Source organism: Strigops habroptila, chromosome 2 (assembly GCF_004027225.2).
Source record: "Strigops habroptila isolate Jane chromosome 2, bStrHab1.2.pri, whole genome shotgun sequence".
Taxonomy (NCBI): Eukaryota; Metazoa; Chordata; class Aves; order Psittaciformes; family Psittacidae; genus Strigops; species Strigops habroptila.
The window spans coordinates 43,332,998-43,358,761 of record NC_044278.2 but is presented as its reverse complement, the minus strand read 5'-3'; the positions used below and the strand labels follow the sequence as shown (position 1 = coordinate 43,358,761).

Sequence of the window (25,764 nt, the reverse complement as noted above, 5' to 3'; positions counted from 1 at the left end):
ATCATTCAGGTTTCTCATTTTTACTCTGGCCATCAGGCATACGTAACAGGTACTGGTTCATTCATCTTGGTTTATTTCAGACTGATTTACCTTAGGATGAGGTGAACTGAACATTGTGCATGCCTTTTTCTCTCCATTTGATAATAAAGGGAGTCTGGACAGCTAGCTCAAATGTAGATTATCTGTATTAGATGAGACTGACCCTAGATAGAGGTCTTCTGTAACTTTACAGGTTTGAGAAGGGGGGTAATGGAAGTATTGGTTTGAGTATGGGAGTTTTTTTCTGATAGCATAGAAAATATCATTAAGGCTAATAGGAGTCCAAATAGAGATGCTGTTCAACACTAAAGAGATTATTCTGATATCATGATTATATTGTTCTGATATTATCAAACATGACACCAGGAAAAGGCCGGAACCTCATTCTATGCTTATGTGTGCAGTGTGCATATGTATGTCTGTTGTAATTTATGATTTTAGTGTGAGAAACAATTTTCTTAAGTAGACGGAGTGTTGAAAAAGCTCCAGGGTGAAGTGAATGCAAACTTCAGAAGCTACATAAAGTAGAGATTTCTGTTGTTGATTTATATAGATCAGATGTGAACAGATGTTACAGTCAGCTGATGTTAAAGTTCAAATGTAACCTAAGTGTGAAACCAGTATTATCAACCAGTGAAAAGTGTGTTTGATTAATAACAAGCAGCAAAAGCAGTCAGAGTGAAGTGTAATTTTAAAGCTATTCAAAAGATGAAGAACTTATGTTTATTTAACAGAATTTACTTTAAAATTTTCTGAAAAACAATAAAAAAAAAACCTTCTATAAAACTAAGTTTTGTAATTGCAATTTTCCCTATGCCTGTTCTGAAATTTCTTAATGTTCCTGATTCAGGTAAGAGTGCTATTCTGTAATAGGAGCTTGGGACGTGGTGTTAGAGGAGGGGAGTAAAGTGATAGCAAATAAAAAAAAAAAAAAAGAATTAGGAAAAGCAGCACTTCCATCACCTTTGGAAGCCCGAAAAATTATGATAACTTTTTTCCTATATCAGGATGTCATGAAATAATTGAGAATATTATAACTGTGCTGTCATCCCAGAGCTAAGTTAATTGAACCATATGTATTATTCAACAGAAACAGGCTATAAAGAAATTATGACTCAGTAATAATTCTGTTAAAGTACAAAATATGAGCAAAATAGTCAAAAGACTCTAGAATAACATATGGGGATTAATTTCTGATAAAATGGGAATTAGAATCTGCAAACTGTCTGCTGTGGTTTTTTGGTTCTGCAAATGGACTGAACAGAGGAAAAATGTAGTGTCACATCCTTATCAAATTGCATTGAGTGAGGTGGGAAGGTGGAAGTTTGCCCTAATGTAAGGAGGATGACGCATAAGCAGAGATTGAGTTTTTGTATGCACCCCACCAATGAATATGTTGAACAGTTGTTGCAGCAAACATAGATGGTAAATATTTCAGTGAATTAAATTAAGAGACTCATTTACATTGAGATTTACCCTGAGATGTTTTAATTGAGAGCCTTCAAAACTTAATTTTAGCTGAAAGTGAATAATGTTGAGGTATTATTGGTAAATTACATTCTGCTTGTTCAGTCAGTAATTGTATGTAAAAACATGAAGCTTTCCATTTGCAGCTACATGAAAAAACAGACTTCATGGAGACGTACTAAGTATGCCTGTAAGATGGGAAAATGCTAGATGAGTCTTCCAGTTCAGGCAGTATGCAGGTACTACCAGTGTATCAAGCAGTTTGGTGTGTCAATGACAGGGCATCCTGGTAATTATGCATACTGATATGGAAATTTTTAAGAGCTTGCTGTCCACCATTAGTGATCTAGATAAGTCATATGCCAGCCTAATGTTCATGGTCTCTGAGAGGAAAATGCATTTAGATCATTCAGATATTAACTGGTTACCTAATTGGCATAAATACATCTTAGAATGTTCAGTGGTTTACTTTGAGCAGCTCTGCGTTCACATTGCAGTCTTGCCATGAATTAAGAGTTAAATGCAGTCTACATAATTATTGATTAATTCTTTGGGTTTTTTTTTCCTTTTGGCAATAATGCGGTATTTTCATACCTTTCACAAATATCCGTAGAATAAATATGAGCATTTAGGGGAAAGAAAGAAGAAGAAGGAAAAGAATTATGCATCCTGTGTAGAGGTCCTGAAATTGGTATTGAATGGCTTGATGTACAGTAAAATAATACAATTAGCCTGTGGCTCTGCTATGCACCATTAGATAGTGAGTTTGTATTTACAAGTGTACGAATTCCAGCTCTAAGGTCAATCAGTACAGAAGGAAAAACATTCTCCCTTTTTTCCCCTTGTGACCTGATTAAAGGAAGTGCTGTTGTTTTGTTTTTTTCTTTTCAGTCAATTAATGATTGTATGTTTTAATATCCATCAGTATCTAACTTCTTACAGATAATCAGAGTTCTCCCTTGATGCATTCTGGAGCCATATCCAAATTTGTAAAGTCAAGGTATTTTTCAGCCAGTGTTTTTCGTTACTGCTTTTGTAACATTCAAATTAGACAGCTGTGGCCTTGGGGAATTTTGTGGTTGCCTTTGCAATTGAAAGTATTCGTTAATATGGTATTGTACCATAAGTAGTAGTATATTATGCCTGCAAGACAAATCTTACTGAATTTGCCTTTCAGTTACTTTTTCTGATACACTGATCATTATGTGAAAGCCTAGAATGATACTTCAGATCACGTTTGAATTTCTGACTGCTACTGAATGCATTGAACAAACCAATTAAGTTTAATCTTTATCTTTTTTATTTTATTACTTGATATAGAGGTAACAATTATCTTTGAACTCTCCAAATTTTGCTCTGGGTCAAAACCTAACTTAAATAAATGTCCTCTACTCCAAATTGTCTGTTTTATTTCTCCTTTCCACTTTGTGTTATTTTGGGGAGGTTTCAAAGGGAGACTTCCTGAAGTGCTGTTTGAACACGGGTGGAAATTCCCAATGAGAAGATTCTTGGAGCATATGAAATCTTATGTAAGTCGCTATCACACTAGCAAGCAGCTAGCTGCAAAGTCCTCCTTTGCCTCCTGGAAAATTCTTTGTTAATTAGTCAAAAGAAACTGGACTTTGACTACAGTGTGGAAGACTCTTCATCCAGTTTCTTTATAACTCAGAAAAGGAGTGGTAGAGCAACATGTTTCCATGCCTCGGCTGATCTGGACTACACCTGCCAGTATCAGGGAAAAGGCTCTTACTGATGTCAGTGAGGTTGGGGGCAGGTCCAGCTGCCAACCACGTCTTCTATGTTGACTTGGAAAGAAACCTTCTGACCCCTCTTAGACACTGTCACACTCTTCAACAAGCTGATTTAAATGACATCTTTTGTATATTTAAAATAGTTCACTGTACTGCTTCATATGTGATTAAATTGTACTGTTACAAAATCACCAACAGCTCAATATCTGCAGTTTTTTAAAGAGACTTTATTTGGGATTAGATATGGATCATATCTCCACAATTATATATTCAGCTTTTCAGCCTCCTAAGAAGCAACAGGAACAACAGAGTCCTTGTTTGAGAGAAAACACTACTTCTATTATTTTTATTTAGTATTTTTCCTTACGTGATTATATTGCCTCTTTCATTGATCTAGAGACAATGCTATATTGTTTTCATGATTTATAAGCAGAATTAATGACCTTATACTTTTTAATCATTAAATTTGAATAAAATACTAACTTGTTTGCTTTTTGGTTGCTTAGTTGTATTTTAACTATATGGGAATCGGGCATTCTTTGCACCACTGTTAAAATGGATTCTGACTGGGTTTTTCCTGCAAAGTATGAATTAGTTATAGCATTTCATAACTTTGTGGCATAGTTGGTCTTATAAAAAGTGTATTTTATTGGAAACATTCTGTTCAATAAATTGTCATAACCTTGATCCAATATGAAAAATATATTAGCAGTAAAATCTGTTTACTGATGCAAATACTGTATAAGGATATTACCACTTAAAATTTTGTATTGGTTTTGCTTATGTTTTAAAAAATTCTGTCTTTTTGCGGAGCAATGTTTCTCAAACTATATATTCTCAAACTAACCGGGGACAGAGCAGCTTCTGGAGGAGAGGGAAGTGTGAGTTATCAGCCAGTACGTACTGGGACTTCTTATTTCCCTGTGTTGAAGAAACTGAGCTGCTGTAAGTAATGATTGGTTATCTGTTTCCTGGCCAACTGTCAGTGTGGGAAAAGGATGATAAAGACTAATGATCCTGAAGGAGGATGGTGCATCCAACATGTTTGAGAAATAATACTCCAAAATGTATTGAAATACAGATTTTGTGTCTGTCATTATGGGTTAAGATTGAAGGGTCTGTTGCATTACATTCTTGAAGCTATTCTAGTTTTAATATGTAACTTCTAAACTTTCTCTGGCAAGCTGTTCCCATGGGTCAAGTATTTAACTCTTTGGACATGAAAAGTTTTTCATTTTATTGCTGTTTCAGCAATCTCACTTGCCCTGGACAGCCTACCAAAAGGGGCTGCAGCAGGAAAAAGCTCTAGCCATTGGAAGAGAATTAACTCAGTGGTAAAACTGATCTCCAAGGCATCCAATTCAGAAATACCTCAGTGGATATCCATGTGTTTTTCTGTTTAATGTGCCTAGGTATGGTCCACTGAATGGCTGCCATTGAACTAGAGAGCTACATGGCTGATTTACTTGCAGGTGCACGGATTGACTGGAACTGAACAATTGTGGTCTTTCTAAACTGCAATGCAAAAAGCCATGTAGATGCACTGAACCTGCAGGCCATAGTCTGAAGGCTGTGTCTTCAAACAGAAGGGTCTGAAGACTTTTTAATCATTTATGAAATGAAAGCTGAACTCCTAAAGCACAACGTGGTAGTTACCTTGCCCTCAGTGTGTTGAGCTGTTACCATGAGAGACCATTTGAATACTTCTACTATGTAACAGTTCTTACTGAGCTAGTGAGTTACTGGTGAAGTTGTGATAAATATATTTATTAAAAAAAAGAAAGACCTATTTTTAAATTTGGATTCTCTCTTTTTTCCTAGTTTCACAGCTTTACTGTTTTTGTGGAAATAAGCTAGAGAGTTGACTTTGACAATATGACACAATTATGGAAAAGATATAAGATATCCTAGTTTTGAGACAGTCGTACAGGATTGTGCTTCCACTAGATTTTATTACAGTTTCTATCCCCTTGAGAACTCCAGGTGCCATGGGAAGTTATAGCCACATTGCCATCCTATGAGACACCACAGTCTTTCAGACTGTCACCAATTGCACTGTAATTTCTGAAAGTGTCAGACATAGGACCAGTTCAAGGGAAACCTGTTACCTTCAGGTAGCTGAATAACTTGTGGTTTTCTGTGGTACACTGATTAACATGTCTTCCTATTGCACTCATGTTTAAGATCAAGTCCAACCAATTTAAATAAGTTAATCCTAGTCTGTAACATAAAGGAAATTCTTTACCTGTGCCCTCTAGCCTTCCAGAAGCTGGTCAGGACCACTAAAGGCTTATGAACCTGTTGTAAGTCCAGATCTCTGTCATGTTGAGTGTGATTTTCCTCATGTGACATACACCATAAACTCTGATTGATTGCCGCCAGACTAGCCTCTAGGGCCCCCTTTCCTTTTATCTACCTTTTCATGCAGGTAAAGCAAAGGGCTGTCTTCCTCAAAGTGGAGAAGCGCAAATCCACCTACCCAGCTTTTCTTCCTCTCAGTGCCTCTGCCAGTATGAGCCACGAACAACAACAGCCTCGGCTTAACAAGTGTAAACAGGGTCTAGTTCACAAAATTCGTTTTGCCTAAAATGACAATTAATTCTACGGGCTACTCAGCAAGCCCCAAAGTGTACTTGTCAGAGAGGTGCAAGGTATCAGAAGGTTATTTAATAAAAGTGTTGTATTAGTGGGTGGTTCAAGGATGTCTGTGGCTACAGTGTCACAGATGAAAATTTAAAGGATAAAATTTTTGGTTTTCTGAAAGAATTTTTTTTTTTAAATTTTATTTTATTTTTTACCCAGGTTTGCCCTCGACTTTATTCTTTTTTTTGCAGACTTCTGTCTTCTTGTTTTTAGTGGTTGTGAAGTCTTTTACCTGTCTGGTTGTGTGTGTGTGTGTGTCTTTCTCCCTCTCTTCCTGTAAATACTGACTGTCCTTGATTGACCTGGCTACAGAACACTCACGTTAACTCTAATGAGCAAAGAAAGAATTTAGCAGTATCATTGTTTACAGGAGATGGTTTCCTGACATTCAAAAAGAGAAAACTTGTGTCAGTTTGTAGCTGTTGCTCTAAAGGTGGTCTTGCAAAGTTATAAGAGGAAAATTTAAAGCATATATTTTATTATGTTTGAGATAAGTAACATCTGACACAGCTTTGTTCCTAGAACAAGGCAGTAACTGGCTAAAGGATGAGGTTTCCTAGGTGGCATGCATTGTTCTTACATACAGATTGAATAAAAAGTAATGCAATGGTGGGGGCTTTGCTTGGTAAGCATAAATTTGAATGGCTCATCACCAGCTTATAAAAGGCCAACATGAAAACCTTCCTGCTGTTGAGCTTTTGGGGTTTTCTGCAGTATAGGCATAATGCTATAGTGTCAAGATTAACACCTAGAAAATGAGAACTGATTATTCAGCACAGGCATGCCCTATTGGTCTGTCATAAAGTATTCTTAATAGTGCTGTCAGAAGGATCTTTCTACACACCCGCTCAGTCAGTATTTAGGGCTTCTGTGTCATTAATACAATGAGAAATGCTTGTGTCCTCAAGTAGTTATTTAGGTCAGAAATTAAAGGTATGGTGAACTCTCTTTAATCCCAACACTTCTTTCTTCAAGAAGTTCACTTCAAGAAGATGGAGGGGAAAGAACTCTTTCAAAGAAAAACTGAGCATTTGTTTAATATTAGATTAATTTTAGGGTATATGAAGATACTGTTGTACCTGCTGTTTTGCTATTTTTCTTCTGCTTAAGTATAGCTATCACACAAGCCAAGCAACATCAGGCTTTTGTTATTAGGCAGACATGTTATTAAGTAGACCAAAGCAGTCAAAGTTTTCTTTTCATTTCCTTTTTCTGCATCTGTATAGAGACTGTTAGAAAATCTTGCTGTAATTTCTAGCCCTACAGTGGTTTAATGAAGACTTCAAATGGCTGGTCATTATTTAGCTAGCCAAGATAGTGAAGTTGAGGAATAAAAAGGAGTGCCTAATTAATGAGAGAGAGAGAGAGAGATATGTGATTAAGAAGAATGATAGCCAGAATGCATGATTATTCTGCAAGGGGTGTACAATTCATTTTCCTGTGAGTAAATGTTACTTTGTAAGGAGTGTGCCCAGGGGAGTGAAGGATAATAATAATCTCCAGTTTATGCTGTCTCACAGCACATGTGCTCTGAGGACGCAGTACCTGATTTTACAGCATCTGCGGACATAAACTGAAGTTCTTACGGTTAATTCTTCAGCTGTAGAGCAGATGGGGGAGATGACATTCAATTTAATGCCTGCTTATGCACCTTTTACTGTAAACACTAGACTTTTTCTTTACAATATTAGTTTAATTAAGAGATTCGCTGGATGTTATTTACTCATTAAAATTTTACAACGGCTCTACTGATTACTATTTTTATCGGCATTGGCAGTAATCTTTCTGTGCAAAAGGAAAAAAGTTGTAATCAGAGGAGTCAAATTTATAAGCACAATACATGTCCATTCATAGCCTCCTTAGCATGAGTGTTTTTTCAGTCAGTTTAAAAGCACACAAAATATTAGAACCATTAAATATTTCTTTAACTTTCTGAACTATTGAATGTTTATAGCTTTTTCAAATAAAAATGTATTATATATAAGGATAATCTTGATTATTTTTCTCTCTTTTGAACCAGCCTCTTATTCCTAGAAGTCCTACAAGCAGTGTTGCTACACCATCCAGCACTATCAGCACACCTACAAAAAGAGATAGCTCTGCCCTTCAGGATCTCTATATACCCCCGCCTCCAACAGAACCTTATGTTCCAAGGTAAACAAGACCATTTCAGGTATAATTCAATGTAAAAAAAAATTTGTAAAGTAATTGACCATTCTGTTCCTACGTGTTTATCAGCCTGCCCTGCAAGATTAGGCTGGTAATACTTCGTTTTGCAGGTGAACTGATTATTAAGAGTAGACATGTTTTGCGTGTGTCTGTGTCAACGTGAGTCAGTGTCTTGTCTGCAAAAGAGACAGTAACCTTTAGAAAAAAAAGTTCTGTTCCCTATTTTCTCAAATATGGGATAATCTATTGTCTGTAACAGTCTCATCACATTTCAGAAGAGCAAAAATTATCTGAAACCCTAAATCTGTAACTGAGAAAAGTTTCCTGTCTGTCCCTTTTCCTAATGACCCTGATGCAACAAGGGAGGCTGAGCTAAAAGCAAGAAACTTGCAACTTCAAGCACGGCACTGCACTATTCTGCCATAGTGTTTTCTTTTCTAGATATTGTTGATCTGTTAGTCTTAGAGCAAATTTCAGGATTGTGTTTTAGTGTTGCTACTCTGCAGGATTCTGCAGTGACCATGCTGTTGCCTGTAAATATATCTGCTACTCTGACCTGCCACCTGGCATGGGTATTTTCATCTTTCCCAGGTCTCTGAGCTTGCTAAGCCAGAAAATCAGTAGATCCTCCTTCAGATTCTTCACCGTACCCTCACACAACCTCAGATGATTCAGTATAATTCCATAATGTACACAGATGTTCCTTTCCTAAAAACTGGAGAGAATTATGGTGTATAAATAATATGGAAATAGCTACCCAGAGGTCCAGGAACGTATTTTAGAGGAATCAGTATTTTTAAAGCTTCCATATTCTTAGACACAGGCTATCATATGTGCAGTGAATGTATTTTTAAATTACTTCTTGATTTTCTTTTAGTTGACTTTCTTGAAAGGGTTGTAGGGGAAGCATATCATTTCTTATAGCTGAGTTCCTTGTAGCTGAGTTTTTCGTAGACTTTCTTATCAGTAACTCTTCTAGCCAATTAAAAAGATGTATGAGCTGATACTGACAAGACTTTCCTGGGGGTTATCCAGGAGTGAGGTATATGGCAAATTAAATTGCCTAGTAGGGAGGAGAAGTTGTGATTCCATAATAAATTCTTACTCTTCAGAGATACAAAAAACCTTGCAGGGCTGAAGAGTGACTTTCCAATTCATGATATAGATGTTGTCAGAAGTCTTTTGTGAAGCCATTTCTTCCTCATCACTGCCTCATCTTTACCTGGCTTGATTTTATTTCTTAGGGAAAAAAAAATGCCATTTTATTTCAAATATGACACATATATAACACAGTTGAACTTGTTAACACAATTACTCTAGTATCTGTCTTAATGTGGCAAAGAGACAAACAGCATACATAGTCTAGTTCACTAATTTTTTTTTCTTCTAATTAAATAAAAACATTGTCAGTCATGACACTTGAATTGTTCATAGGAATGGAATGTGTCTTTTGTCTCTCTGATAAGAGTATTTTGATATGCCTATGTAAATATTTTGAGGACTTTTTATAGACAATCCACAGAAAAAAATCAACTATTTTATTCTAACCCATTAGCATAAAAAAGCTGCAAAAAGAAACACCAACCAAAACATAGTCTTAGGTTTCTCTTTGAATGCAGTAGTTGTACGGTAAAGACCTGTTGCTCCTGAAACTGAAACTATCTTAAAAGCAATAGTGCCTTTGTACTGCTGCTGATCATGTTTACCACCATAAAAATAATTTAATTTGATAAGAGATGCATCCTCTTTTTTGAAGTATTTTTAGTGACTATTAATTTCTCAGCAGTTTTTGAGTTCTGCTCTAGAAACAGATCTTCAAAATGCATTTTGATTATTAATAAATAACATTTCTTACATGACGATTATAATGTACTACCTTAGACCGACTCTGATTAAATCTTATAATACATATTAGTACAAGCTGTAATCTTACAGAGAGATTAAGCTTTGTACATTTGAATTTTTTTATCAGCTTAATCCTGAGGGACTATGCTTCATTTCAAAAACCTGTCACACAGTGTACAGTGTTTCTGAATAATCTATTTTGGCATTTCATCAGTTTATTTTGTCCATGATTAACTATATTTAAGCATGTCTTGATTTTGGGTATTATCAAACTGTTTAGCATCTGTTTCTCAGTTTGTTGTTGCTGTTCTAAAGGGAAAAAAAAACAAACCAACCAACCAAACACAAAACAACCAAACAACCAAACAAACCCTGCTTTTGTTACTGGAATGGAATAAAAGACTTGATACTTTATTGTAAATTGTAAAAGCCTGAAGCCATGCTGCCTAGTACAGCTGCTGACATAACAGCACACGGATGGCATGAGGAGGGGACTGACACTTTCGGTGTGCCAGTTACTTAAGAGTGCTAGTCATAAGTTAGTGCCTGCTTAAATTTGTTGAATACCTTCAGGGGTGAGAATGAAGCTCTCGACTCCAGAGGGCTGCGGCAAAGGGTGTTTTCCTGGCGGCTCTACTCGCCATAAAGATCCCTCCAGCTCAGCTGCCCTCCTTATCATGGAGAATTCCTTGTGCCAGCCCTTGATGGTAGCTGTAGCATCAACTAGCATCTGGCTGGTTTATGTCAGTCTCTATCATGTTACCTGCCGGGATCCCACAGCACTGTCACCACAGAAAGTCTTTCCATGGCTGGTGATGATCTCACAGCCCCAGTGGGGCTGCACCAGCCCCTTGATAAGCCAACACCATCCCTACCCTGGGAAAGCAGCCTGGCAAAGTGGTCAGTGGGGAGTTGTGGCACTGTACTGTTGCGGCCAAGGCAGGACAGCCCTTCGTCATCCTCCATGGCTGCCTGGATCCCATGAGGAGGCTTTGCTTCATCCTTAGATGGAGCCTCAGGGAACTAAGGAAAGTTAGCTAGCTAACTTCAGCACGCAGCTAGCTTGGAACTTACATGCAGTCCAGAGGGGCAGAAGGCCACCAAGGGCTCATGCCCAACAAGGGCATGAAGTCCCAGCTTCTCTTTTGGCTGCCTCTCATCCATTTTGCTGCCCAGAAATTACTGCCTGATTAGGTCTATTGCAGCCATCTCCAGGCACAGTACTACCAGCAGGTTTACTGAGCCCTGCTTCATCTAATGCAAGGAGAGGGCTCCTACCCCAGGCACAGCTTGCACTCTTATTTGATGCCTTTAGTAATTTGTATTTTCAGAGAGTGGAGGAGGGGTGTAGGAAAGGAAAAAGCCATTATCTTGGGGATCTGTACACAAACTGCAAAGTGCATGCCTTGCAATGCATTGCTGTCCTGGGATAGCAGCTCATGATCAGGTGCTACACACCCTATTTGGTACTGCTATATGACTTCTGGACCTAAGCTGATTGTGTAAGACTACGTCAAATGTGTTGTACCTCATGAGTCCCTGGTTCTTGCTGTGGGATTGGTTTGTAAAGAACCAGCTTGAATTTGTCCATGCTTGCCATACAGCCATGTATGTATTTAAAAATTCAAATATAAAAAAATAATGTTAACATTGTTTCTCTTCCCTAAATCACAAAATGCTAGGTAGATTTAAAAAAAAAAAAAAAAAAAAAAGAAAAGAAAGGAAAAAAAAGAAAAGAAAGAAAGAAAGAAAAAAGAATAGCTGAATGTCAGCTTTATTTCTATGATTCTTTTCAAGAGAAACCAGTAAGATGGATACAATTTGTAAAAGAATTGAATAAGCAGATGTGCGAGATAACTGGCACATACATGAGTACATATGTATATATGTGTGATCCTGATGTTGGTTGATGATACCTGTTTCCTGCTTGTATTAAATATTGACATATTCACAGTTTGTTGAAATATTCATTAAAAAAAAAAACCACACCAAAACCCAATGTCTTATCCCAATGTATTAAAAACCTCTCCTGTTTACTAAAGGGATGAAAAGGGAAATCTCCCATGTGATGATGTTGGCAGACATATAGTGGGCAAGCCGGTTCATACAGGATCCGAATCTCCAAACTCATTTCTTGACCAGGAATATCGGAAACGCTTTAATGTGGTTGAAGAAGATGCAGTTCTGTACTGCTATGAATATGAGAAAGGAAGAACAAGTGGTCCTGGAAGGAGAGAGAGCACACCAACATATGGTATGGCATTGATCTAATAAGGATAATCACCATTTATTGACTTTAGAATTTTTGTACATCTGCTTTTGCTTTTAAGAATGAAAATCTTTTCAGTGGGTATTGATTTTGCTAACAATTCTGTACTACTTTAGTCCAAGTTCAACCTGCAAGCTTATTGTGTGCAAGAAAAGATAAATTACTTACTATGATAGGGAAACGCATGCGTGCATTCATGCTGCTTCCACATTTTGGATTTTGACTTATTTAGGGTGAGAACTCAAACCAATTTCTGGTGAGAGTTCTCCTCCTCAAACCTTGATCCTCCAGGTTAGTTTCCCTTTGAATCTATTGGAAGTCTTTCTCTAGCTAGTATTGTAAGTTGTTTCACCTTTGGGCTGGGAGAATCGTTTTTTTTGTTGTCAAGTATAAAATTGTGTGCTCATAGAGTTGTTAGGATATAAAAGAAAATGAAATCTCATGTTTAAAAAAGATATTGTGGCTGCTGTGGTATTAGCTGAGCACACACTTAAGTATTTTTTCACCCTTCTTTCTATTTTCCTTCAATTTTTAAACTGAGCGCAAGCTGTATGTTGGAGTTGTTATAGTAATCCTGACATCATATCCTTTTGAGAAGAAAACAGACTTAATTTATGAGGAAGCATAGATTTAGTATGTCATGCAGCCAAGCTCCAAAATCACCTGAGAACCTTGATATAAATGGAGCTTGAGCTCTGTAAAGTATCCTCAGGGCCTAGAGCAATGTGCTTGCACAACATTAAAGGGTACATTTTCATAAAATGCACTCTTTCTACACAACTACACAATCCTGATGCAAATCCTCAGTATCCTTTTGATTTCAAAGGGTTTTCAGGTGCTTTCTGACCATGCCCATAGAGTAGAAAATAACTGTTAAGTTTTCAAAGTGGGCATGTCAATTTTATTACTCCAGTTTTTCAACTATTGCAATTGGTGGATGCAGTTGGTTCCATTAGGAGAGATGTACTCTCTGTTCCAGATGTTAAATTTTAATACTGGTAGTCTGGAGTGAACAGAACACATTGCTTCTTCAAGGACTGCTGAATCCATTATTCTGTTACAGGTTAGCTCTTTTAGCCTTTTCTTCTATTAGCAGAAAGGGTTATAAATACATGGATCAAAGACCGCACTGAAAATCAGTCATTATTTAACACATTTGTTATACAGCCTTTCACTTTTGATCTCACTTCTTTTTTAATGAATTCACACCATCGAGTCCACTTTCACTTAAGTGTATTTTCTAAAAATTGTAATTTCAACATTAAAGTTTCCCACGTGGCATTTGTTAGCATAAGATCTGTGGCTAGGCATGACTTTAGGATTTCACAGAAATGTGGAAAATTACAATAATGCTCTTCAAGCTTATGGTGACCCATTAAAGAAGGTCAAATAGAGTTCCAAGGCCTAAAGAGATAATTATTTTCAACACATACTTATTAATTTTGCAGTGGTGTTAATTTTTTTTTTTTTAATTATTTCTTAGTCCTCCTTTGTGAGAGGTTAATAGGACTCTCCATAATTTATTGGAATCTTTTGACATTTTTTGACAATGTTGAGAGATTTTTCTTTCATGTCGTGTAATTGTTGCTATAATTCTGTCTGTTTTATGATTGTTGCCTCAGAAAGCTTCTGTTCACGTCCAAAGGAAGACATTTTCCTGAGTGTAGTCACCTGGGAAAACAGATTTAGGGAATCCATGGGGGTTAGCAAGAACCAGATGAGCAGAGGTAGCAGGTGAATGAAACTTGAGGTTAAGGAAAGAAACAAACTTGGTCATTTCAGGTTTACTGCTAGCTACAAAAAACATGCACTTCGAACAGCTAGAGATTTTGTAGAAAATTTGTTTTGGCTGTAGCTTTTGGTAACAATCAAACTTCACATGATTTTATAGCTTTTGTACCTTTTTAAGTGTGCAGGTCCTTTCAGTAAGATACTGTGAGTTCAGCCTCACAAAGAAGAGAATGTTGTATTTCTAGAAAAAGTAACCTTGGAAAGTTACTTCCGATCAAGTAAACATGAGCCGAATACATCCCCACTCAGGAAATTACTTCTTAACTGTGTGCTCTAAATCTCACCACTTCAATCAGGCTTAAATATGTGTCCATAAATAGTAAAATAAATTATAAATAAAAAGTTAAATATATATGTGGTATTTCCTGAGCAATGATGTATTTGTGACCTGATGCTGTGGTCTGTACAGAACATAAAACTTTTTTGTCACTTATTTAAAAAGACAGTACAACCTTTTAGCATTGTGCTGCCTGCAAGGTGTTGGTGTATTTCCCATGAATGCCATACTTCAGTAGGTCGATAGACATGTTTAAATATTTATATTCTTTTTCAGTGTATCATGGATTTACCTCAAAAATGTGGAATAAGACTGATCACTTTTATGTAGGGGTTTTCTACTAAAATAATTAACAAGATTTATAATTTTTTACTGTAAGCTCTGCTACTTTTAAAAACAAATTATTTTCCCACTCTTCAGTTTTGTTATCAGTAGATTGATTCAAAAAAGAGCAAAGGCTGACCTTGTTGTGAAAACATTTTGTTTCAAGTCTGCCAGATACTGTGCCATATGCTATGCTACTCTATGTTTCCTTTCAATATACTATTTAACTTGCTAAAAACTTCAGACCACTTCAAGTAACCCCACTAAGTTGCATACCACACTTTCACAGAATTTCCAACTATATTTGGGGAATCCTTAAGCAGAAATCATAGTGCACATAATCTTTTAAAATCAATTCAGCAGCTTCCAAATAAAAATTTTAAACATATAACAGTCTTCAGCTTTTCTGTCTCTTGCTGTCTGAAACCAAAGTGAATTTACCAACAGTAATGTACTTTGCTTTCTGTGGATGAAATCCTGCAAAAGAAATTACACATAGAGGTTTTCTGCTTCCTTTCTTACTCAGTCACTGATGGATCTTTTAAGCCCACCAAAGATGCTATTTGTGAAGATACTTTAGTCATGTGGACACGTTTCTGTTACTTAACAATTCACATATGCTTTAAAACAGTTCTCTCCATGTGTGTGCCAGGGGCTTCCAGAATAATAAATAGATATTGTTCAGTGAAAACTAAAGTAATTTGAGTGCATTTTTCAGTCTCTAATGTCAGTCTGCTGATGATTTTTTAGGGCACTGGATTTATTTTCTAAACTTAAAAAAAAAAAAATCTATTAAATACTTAGCTGCTTCTTGTCTGGTAAAGCAAACAGAAGTCCTGTCTTAACCTCTTATTCAGAGGTGATGCTGGATCCTCTTTCGTAAGCAACCCTGCAGAATAGCAGCTTAGCACATAATTTGTTCCTTCTCCTAAACAATGTTAGTTTAATGCTGCCGTATGGTGCATGATCTCAATTTTTTCCTCTGTTTCCAGGGAAACTAAGGCCTATTTCTATGCCAGTAGAATATAACTGGGTGGGGGATTATGAAGACCCCAATAAAATAAAAAGAGAGAGTAGGAGAGGTAAGTGATCTGAACACACATCTTGTACAAGGCATTATGGGTATTATCATGCTTTAACCTATATATTTCAACATCATTTTGCTGCTTGCTTAGATACATATTTTTGTGAACCTGTTTGGGGTTCTTTCATTATGTATACTTAATTTTTTGTAGAGCCTCTACTAGGATTGAGGAGGGTGCTCAGCCAGGCAAAAGAAAACCATGACTGCAAAGCCCTGCAGTTTGCTTTAACTCTGTATTGGCATTTCATTGATTTAGCTGTATTATCCAGTCCATTTTGAAAGTGGCCTCAATTTTATAATGCTAGTGGACAAATGTATGGTTATTACTGATAAATATTGTTATACTTAAATGAGAATTATATCTCACATTTCTCTGTCTTCATGAGTTCTTTTTGCATCAAAAACATTCTAGAGCAGCATGGGATTCACCTCAAAATCATCAAGGATAAGTTCTTCAAAATTCTGGTTTGTGAGGCTCAGAAATGTAACTTCACATTCAAAATGATAACCTCTGAGGTGGCTATTATCTCCCAGAAATGAAATGTTACAGTAATGATTGACATTACTATAAAAATGTTCACTAAATGTTCAGTAAGGATCAAAAAAAAAAAGGAAAAAACTGTTAGGACTTATTAGGAAAAGAATACAAGACAAATTAAGAAATTTTCTTAAGCTGCTGTGTAAGTTCTTGCTCATGCTGGGTGTGTGTGCAGTTCCGGTCTCTTCATCTCTTCAGAAAAATATAGTAGAATTGAAGAAAGTTTAGGAGACAACAAAAATGATCAGATTTATGGAGTGGGGTCAATTCAGTAGGCTGGCCATTATCAGTTTGGGAGAATTTAGGCAGGACAAAATTAAAATTTATAAAAATCCTGTGTGGAATGAAGTAAGGTAATAGGTTTGTCTATTTTTTCTGAAACAAGACCCGAGAGGTATCAAATGTCTCTATTGCGTGCTGGTTGAAAAAAAAAGAGCTAGGTCTCCGTGCACTTTGGATTCAGGCTAAGGAACCTCTTGCCACAGGAGGTTGTGGATACTAAAAGTTCACATTTAATACAAAGAAGGACCAGACAGCTTCATGAATGACATCTGCTGAGGTTTCCTAAATTCGCAAACATCACTTCTGGCTCAGGATGTCCCTGAGCAGCACGATGGTAGATGCTTGAAGAGTATTCAGGGAAGGTATGGATGACACGGTGAATGATCTCAAATGAATGTTCAACACATTACTTTTAAATGTATGGCACCATAGTCATTTGTATTCAATAGAATCTTGTTTAAAAAAATTATTACAGATATGCTGATCATAAGTGTATCATTGCTCATTTTTTGAACACTCCAAGATGAAATTTATTGATATGGGGGCTTCTTTTATATTTTGTTCCTTTTATTTTCAAAGATACCAGAAAATGAGAAGAATCATGAATTTTCCCTACCAAAATATTGCTTTTTTATTATATATAGACCAAAGAAGCAAATGGATTGTGTTAATGAAATAGTCTGGAAGAGTTAAAACTGTCAATAGATCTTAGCAAAAGTATTATGTATTTTGGAAGCAGGATTAACATACATGCAACAATTCACAATGATATTTTGCATTACTTTTCTTTCAACAGAAAATTCATTGCTTCGCTATATGAGCAATGAGAAAATAGGTCAAGAAGACTACATGTTTCAGAGGAATAGCAAAAAAGATACTGGGAAAAAGTCCAAAAAGAAGGGAGACAAGAGTAGTAGTCCAAGTCATTATTCGCTGTTGCCTAGTTTACAAATGGATGCATTGAGACAAGAAGTCATGGGCACACCTGGACCAGAAACTGCTTTGTACCACGTAAGTAAAAATAACACTAACAAAAGTCAGTGCTCTCTCTTGTTTTTATAGTGGTGTTGAAACATCTGTTGGATTTCTGCTGTTGCACAGATTCGTATTCTTTGTACAATAACTAGAATCTCAAAGAAATACTTCAGAATTCTTTATTTTGCTGTTACAAATGTGGGATGGACACCAGTCTTTTTTCTTTAACTAGAAGATGTCATGTTTGAAATGGGGTGTGGTATCTCTGTCTTGACTTACTTGGTACTGATGGAAAGGGAAGAAGCAGCAGTTTCCAGCCTGACTAGAAACCTTCTTTCCAGCATCTATGTCACTGCAATATACTAAGTCTTATCAGACAACCCCTTTACTACAGGTACTTGAAAGGCCTGATAAATGCAGGAAAACTGGTAGGAGGTATTTAGTTTTCCTCCAAGGTAAGGGGAGCCCTAACGTGTGTAACTGTTTTTGACATATAGCCCTCAATAACTCAAGTATATGCGAGGAAGGGCGTCTGCTGAGTAGGATGTAGAAAGAAAATTGCATTAACACGCTAGTTTTAAATGTGTCAAGAAAATGGAGTTAGAAGATCACCACATATTTTAGGTATTATATCATGTTCACCCCATGAAAGTATTTACATTTTAGAGCTCAGTAAAAGATTTCATTGTAGAGAAATCTACATACAGTAACAGTACAGCAAAACAGTAGAAATAACTGCAATTGTAATCTACTAACAAAGATTATGTACTTCAGATTCCCAGTGTTTAAGGGAGATGGCAGTATGGGCTTGTCAGGAAGTCTGCTGTGAAAAACTGGCAGGTGGAGCTTCCCTGAACCTTTAAGAGAAAGTAACTTGGTTTCCTGTTGTAAAGTATCACTACGGATTATCACATAACAGTTGGTGTAGATTAATTGAAACTAATGGAGCCTTTACATCTCTTTGCACAATCTGAGTGCTTGGTGAACAGGCTTCTAAAACTCCTTAGTGTGCTGCAGTGTATAGTGTTTCCCTAGTACATGAAACCAAGGAGATTGCAAGTGTCCCCAAACTGTCCTCTTTGCAATGTCTGCAGTCTTTCCTAGAAGGAATCTAATCAGTGCAAGAGCCCTTGAAATCAAATATTTACATAACAAAATAGAAAATCTATTTGTGCAACGGAGGCCTTTCAGCTCTGTATAGAACAGTGTGATAAATTTGCAACACTTCCCATGTATTGAGAGAACACTCATCTCTCAATAACATTTCTTTGTTAGTATGCATTAAATTCCTGACACTTGCAATGAGAGAAATTTTTTTTTTTGAAGGTACCATCTTTATTTTAACTTGATTCCCGCTATTACTTATTATGTCTCATTTCCAAATTGTGTACAAAAGTAAATTACGTACACAGGAACTGGAACATTCTTCAAAATTCTGGTGCAGAAGTTAATGAACAACAGCAAACTTAGAATTGACAACCAACATTTTTCATGTACTTTAGATACCTATCCACAAACCAACAGAACGGCTAACACCTCAAATTCCACCAGTGTCTGCTAATTGTTTCTGTGCATCTTTACCATTAAAGAATGTCTCTTTCTATGTTGTGGTTTAAGCCCAGCTTAAATGCCATAAAATCTTTGGCATCTTCTTGGAAGTTTAGTGGGAGTTTATTTATTTTTTGTGGTGATGGCACCCAAGCATACTGGCTTATGAAACCCTAATCTAATTTGCAGATGGAGCTGTAAGTCTCTGCCACATAATAGAGCCAGAGGTTTTTTAATAAATTAGACAGAACTTTTCTTAAAATCTTAAATAAACAGTGCAGTGAGCAGATAAAGAACAGGGGAATAAATACAGATAAAACACAAGAAACTCATATCTGACTGCAATACAGTTTTATTAAACTGTAGATTACAGATAGGACAATGAAAATGCACTTTATCTTCAAACTGCAAATTGCATCTTAAAGATCACTAAGAAGTGGCCATCCTATTAGAAAATATTTTTTTACAAGCATCAGCTATCTAGTTTTCACACTTTGGATTATCTGTAAATGGGAGCCTCTGGATGAGCCTGAGTTCAGTGCAGGGGAATAGTGGTAATTCCAAAAACTGTACCAATAGTAGTGAAAGAGACTGGAGGGGTTGATTAGGGTTTTGTTTGGTTTTGTTTTGTAGGGTTTTTTAAGATGTCAATGTTTTTATCGTACTAGAATATCAGATGACAAGAGAATACTGTTGCTGGCTGCACTGCATACGCAAGCCAGTGGACTTTACTGAAGTGCAGCTCCTACCAGGTGGTTGTAGTTGAACTTCTACCTGTAGCGCCTCAATTGTTTGTATTAGTTCCCAGTACTAGAGAGTACTCCACCAGGCTTGTTAAGTTGTTCTAACCCCTGGTTGCTTTTGTTGTTAAACCTTTTCACCTGCCATCCAGTGTTTACCTGGCTTCCATGTCCAGAATTAGTTATAAGTGGACCTTTATCCTCTAGGTTTAAAGGTCTTTTCGTTACCAAATTTTGTTTCCCAATATAGGAATCTACAGGTTATAATCAAATCACTTTGTAGCCTTATCTTGCTTAAAATAAATAGAATGAGTATCCTGGGTTTGCCATTAGAGAGTATGTTTTATATCCTTTCATCATTCTCATAATTCTTTCAATTCCTCGTATTTAATCCCGAAGTATTCTAAATATCCTGAGTGTCCTTCCTAAAGTATGTTTGCCAGAACAGGCATATATACAGAGCAGGACATAAATTTCCAGGAGCTGGATAGAAAGTAATAGTAATATTTCTCTTCCTGTTAGCTACTGCTCATTAAATACTTAAAGGAGTGTTTACCCAATTTAACCAGACTTGAAGTGTGACTATGTTCATTACTTGGGTTTGTTTTTATTTTTTCTGTAATGTCATTTTTCCACATCACTGATTTGCAAGACTGATTTGCTGCTCACTCAGCATTCAGGTCTCATGTCATTCACTGGTCTTTGATTCTGTGTTACCTTTATTCAATGATGTTTTCATTCTTTTTTGAGTCCATTGGTATAAATGTTAAATAATTTTGAACTAAGAATGCATCACACTAGTTTAAGGATGAATTCCCCTTACAATTTCAGGCCTCTTTCCTTTTGAATTTTGTAGCCATTGATGTGTGCAGGTTGATTACCTTTTACTGTGAAGGTTTTCTGCAGAAAAGCAGCTTTTACAATTATGCTGACTTCAACTCCTTGTTTTTATACCTGACTCTTTAGAAAAGAAAAATCTTTGATCAAAAAACTACACTGATGATTTAAATTACCACAACAGAAATGGTATGTTTTTGTCCTGCAAACAAAGTGGATGGCATTAAAAAATAACCATGGTAATTCAGCAGTGCATGGTGGTGGTTTATTTGCCTAAAGTTATTTTCAAAAACGTCAGCAGATTCAAATTGTTATATTCTGAAGTGATCACAAGAATGTGGCAGTCTAGAATTTTCCTGACCATCAGTATACCAAATTTGCATAAAATCACTGGTTCTAACAATTTTGTCTTATATCATTGACCTGCCATTACAATCAAGACTGTGTGGTCAATGTAGCATTTCAGCTATGGCCTTGGAAAGTGAATAGCATTTACTTGTGTCCGCTGAAGATAACTGATGGTATAGCTGATATAATAGCAAGAGAAAAACTAATTTGTCTTATGTCTGTGAAGTAATTATGTCATGTATCCACTTATCACATTTTTTTTAATCCTCACAAAGTCTCTTCACTGCTTTGCTTTATTTTGTTTCCCATTCCAGAAAGTGTTTCCAGCCTATGTTGACTTCTAGCCAAGTTATTTTTGCATTCAATTTTTCTTCCTCAGTATTACAAAAGAAATGCCAACACAGAGTGTTAATGTTTTTATTAAGCCAAGGCACACTGAGCTGTTGCTAATCTAGTGTGCAAGCAGGTGTTCAATGTGATCCATTACTGTAAATATAAAATGGTGCAGTTAAAATTGTCTTGAACCTTTGGGGCACAAGAAATGAAAGCTCTGACACATGATTATAGGTTTTTAAGTTCATTATGTTATTCTGTATAGAAATTTCCTTGGTACGTTGTGCTTTGTTTTCATTGTAGGAAAATAATGTTGTTATTTAGGAGGGAGATAGTGTCATGAGTCAAAAGAAGTTCCATATCAGGTTAATAATATTCAGCTACTATCTGGATCAATACAACTTTCCCTTAGTCTAGAAACAGAATTACTATGGGAAGAAAAGGTTGCAGCCTATTGTATATAGTAGTTATACAAGAAAAAGTTGCTTACATACTGTTTCCAAACCTGTACAAGTAAACTGCTATTATTGACCTTGTTTATTCTCCCTTCCTGCCTCTTATCCCTTTGCCTTTTCCAGTGTATGCTCACTTGTTCATATATATTTAGCGATTCCTAATGACTTGCTTGTCATAGGAAAAGTGGCAAAAAAGCAACAGATTCTCACTTTGCTGATAACCTATTTAAAATTGTTTAATTGATTAGTTTCTTGATCCATTTAATTGTATTTAAAAAAGAAAGGAAAAAAGAAAACCACGTTTATTAGTAAGATGTACCATTTATAGTTCATATAGCTGGAACAGGTGTCTCAGGAACAGATGCAGGAGAGAAAGGATTTGCTACATAGGGATTTTGCTGAATCTACATGTGTAGATATGTACACATGCATTCTTAACTCACATGATTTATTTCAGCACTTGCTGCAATAAGCATCTACAGAGAGCCAAGCACTTTCCTTTCTACTCTGCTAGTCAGGACACTGAGATGACAATGAGAGATTTGGCCAAGATTACAATTCCAGTTGTCTCTTCTTTGCCAGTCTGTGTGAGGTTGCTGTACTGGTTCACTTCAGTGGGTTTGCTCAGAAGAGCTGTTTGATCTGCATCAGTCTGGGCATGCAAAGTTTGGTTGTTTGCAACAGTGATCTTGTTGAACATACATTAAGTGAAGAAGATCTCCCCAGGGAAATCATAGATTCCCCAACACTGGACACTTATAAGATTCAGTTGAACAGGGTGCTGGGACCTCTACTCTGGGCTATGCTTGCCTAGAATGGTAGGACCAGATAATCCTTGAGGTCCATTCCAACCTGGTGTTCTATGGTTTTATGATTCTAAGATTTGCTTATCGACCCATTGCAAAAATCAGTTTTCAGCCAATAAGATAAATTGGAAAGGAGACAGTAACTTTAAAAAAAAAGAAACTAACTTTTCTGCTTAAATAATGTGTATTTCCAGATATTTCTTGCCTCCCACCCACTTCTCCAGAGAAAAATACAGGAAAAAGTTCTTTTTAAATGTTTGATTCAAATTTTATGTATTTCGGTGTTCTCAATACAGAGAAGAATTTACCAAAATCTTATGAATTTGAAAACTTTAGTCTAACCCTACTTGAGTGGTTGATTATCTCTTACTCTTCCTATCCCTTTTTGCAGAAAGGCTGAAACATAAAGTACCTACATTTTTTTAATGAAATTTCTTGAATACACATGTATTTATGAATTTTTTTCATTGTAGTACACAGTAACTAGCGTTTAAGAAAATGAAGAACATAGACATACTGGTTTTCTAATAAACCTGTGCACAATCTACCAATCAATTTATTGTAAAAATCTTATGGAAAGGAATGGCTTCTAATAAGCACTATATACTGGTAAACTATTAACAAAAAATTAAAAAAGAGAACCACCCCACTGAAAAACTAGCAGTTTATTATAATTGTAAGCATCACAGTATTTAAAGAATTTCTGTTTGGTGACTTTTTGTTATGGATATTTGTAGCTAAACAAAAAATTAGATTGTAGAGAAAAAAATTGAAAATCAGTTTGCACAGATTTTAAGTAGGTGTCTGAAATCTAGAATGTCATTGTACCATTACAGCAGATGGAGTTGGTACGTTTTCTTCTGCAAAATATCTGAAGTCCAACTATGGCAGTATTTAAATATCAAACTCCCTTTTTCTTTTTCTCCTCTCTGTTTTCACAAATGTCTATAGTTAGACTTATTATTATAAAATAAAAGTCTAGCAGTTGATATCAAAGTCCAGTTTAACCTAAGCGCATAGTGAAAAAAATATTTTACATAAGTATTTCCATAATTTTTGTTAACATTTGAATTAATATTGCTTCTTCTCTATGGTCTTTCATCTCTATATATTTGTATTAAAATAATACTGAAGCTTGCAGAATGATTACAGACTTACAGGCATCAGTCATTAGCAAAGGAAATTTTAAACTCCTTGAAAATGTACTTGTAAGAAATAGTTGATTTAAAAAATATGCTTGTCTTAAAGTTAAAAAGCATTAGCATTCTTATATTCCCGGCTAAGAAACTGCAGTGGCTTTCAAATAACTGTCCAGAAATTAAATGAACATCATGGAGAGGTTTTGAAATGTTTTGTAATTGTGAAAAATTTTGGTCTATCTATTACCACAGTAAGAAAGGATTAAAAAGCTCATTTCTCTGCTGCTTTGTTGCAAATTAGCCCTTTACAGTCTAAATATATTTGTGCATGTAGTAGCTTCCACTGTAAAGGTACAAAACCAGAAACCTCAACTGAAAGTAGCACATACTGTGGAAATTTCACAGGTGAAAAAAAATGTCATTTTTCATGATGTCTGCCCTTTTCAAAAATACCTCTCTCGGGCTGGACTCCAAGTAGGCTCATGGGTGCTTCACTAGAACAAGGCTAATAATCTGAACTGCTGCGATGCCCTAGTTTCTTCTCCAGGACTTTTATGTTTATGAAGATCCAGGGGAGGTTGGCTCTGGTGAAAACTAAACACTGGGATATTACTCTCTGGAGGTGACTGGAGCATTTTTGACATTTGTATCCCTTTCTTCTGTATGTTACACTGGTCATGTCTTACCTTAGGTTTTGTAGCCTGATGGGGATGTAGGAAAGAATTTTGCCCTGTTCTGTAACTTCAGCAACTCCTTGTCCACTTTCCCATCAATGAGCATGTAATAAGGCTGTGACAATATCTTGGTCCACATGTGGAAATGAAAGGAGCTCACCATTCTGCAGAGAAACAGAGCTGAATAGGCTTGTGAAGTTATTGAATAAGCTAATTTCGAGGGTTTTTTAAAGGCTTAAAGTCTATACAGAGGCAAAGGTGCTGGTAAAATGTTTCATATAATGCAATGCAGAGTAGAACACTCAATTTTGCTATGAAGGCATCCATTTCTCTTGGCAGCTTCCTCTAGTATTGTTCAGGTATAGAAGGCCTTTTGCTGTGAGAGACGATTGGAAAGAACAACAATCAAAAAAATCAGTAAGGGGAAGACAGGTAAGAGGAAGAAATATAATGGAAAATTCTCACTAGTGCCTTCATGAGTCTGAAACATTGTCGTGTCCCATTGCCTGTAGGCAGCTTTGAATGCCTACACACTGCTGGGTTTCTCTCAGCTGGAGACTCATGGTTTTAAGTATCTGATTCAGACAGAATAGCAGCATCTTCTCAAGCTGGAGTAGTGGTTCCAGCCCTTGGCCAGCTTCTTCACTTCAAAAAGAAACCATCTAAATGATACTGTATGTATTCCTTCCTTCAAATGCAGCCCTTTATAAATGTAACAAGAACAAAATAAGTAATAAAAGTAGTAACTATGTTGCTAGAATTGGTATAGGAACTTCATCTAGGCCATAAGTGAACTGTGTGGCGTATAAAACAAACAAGCCTGGAGAAGAGAAGGCTCCTGGGAGACCTTATAGCAACCTTCTAGTACCTAAAGGGCGCCTACCAGAAATCTGGAAATGGACTTTTTTCAAGGGCCTGTAGTGATAGGACAAGGGAGAATGGCTTTAAACTGAAAGAGGGGAGATTTAGATTAGACATTGTGAAGAAGTTCTTCGCTATGGGGGTGGTGAGGCACTGGCACAAGTTGCCCAGAGAAGCTGTGGCTGCCCCATCCCTGGCAGTGTTCAAGACCAGGTTGGACAGGGCTTGGAGCAACATGGTCTGGTGGAAGGTGTCCCTGCCCATGGCAGGCGGGTTGGAACTAGATGATCTTAAGCTCCTTTTCAACCCAAACCATTCTATGATTCTGTGATTCTGTGAATTGGAAGTGATTAGGATAGCCATAAGTTTGTTGTGCTAAAAGGTAAATAAAAGGGTTTGGTAAAAATCTAGTCCTAAATAAATCTTCTACATATCCGAGAGAAAAGGCAAGAGAGAAACATCATATAAATTCCTTGCTAATGGAAGATGGCATTGTATTATTTTTAGACTAGTGCAATCAACACAGAGAAATAGAGAGACCTCCTGAGTCTAGTCCTCTGCTGTTGCAG

At 36.4% G+C, this 25,764-nt stretch overlaps 1 protein-coding gene across 10 annotated transcripts in view; it reads left to right on the top strand.

Moving 5' to 3' along the window:
* CNKSR2 (connector enhancer of kinase suppressor of Ras 2) overlaps positions 1-25,764 on the top strand; it is a 220,460-nt gene that overhangs the window by 122,307 nt on the left and 72,389 nt on the right. For 6 of the 10 annotated variants that reach the window (XM_030476537.1, XM_030476540.1, XM_030476532.1 and 3 more), the window contains 4 exons: positions 7,921-8,054; positions 11,957-12,168; positions 15,568-15,657; positions 17,276-17,490. In XM_030476537.1, the coding sequence (XP_030332397.1) occupies positions 7,921-8,054; positions 11,957-12,168; positions 15,568-15,657; positions 17,276-17,490 (651 nt within the window). The remainder of the gene's footprint in view (positions 1-7,920; positions 8,055-11,956; positions 12,169-15,567; positions 15,658-17,275; positions 17,491-25,764) is intronic. The other 4 variants (XM_030476541.1, XM_030476539.1, XM_030476533.1 and 1 more) reach the window with 1 other exon arrangement.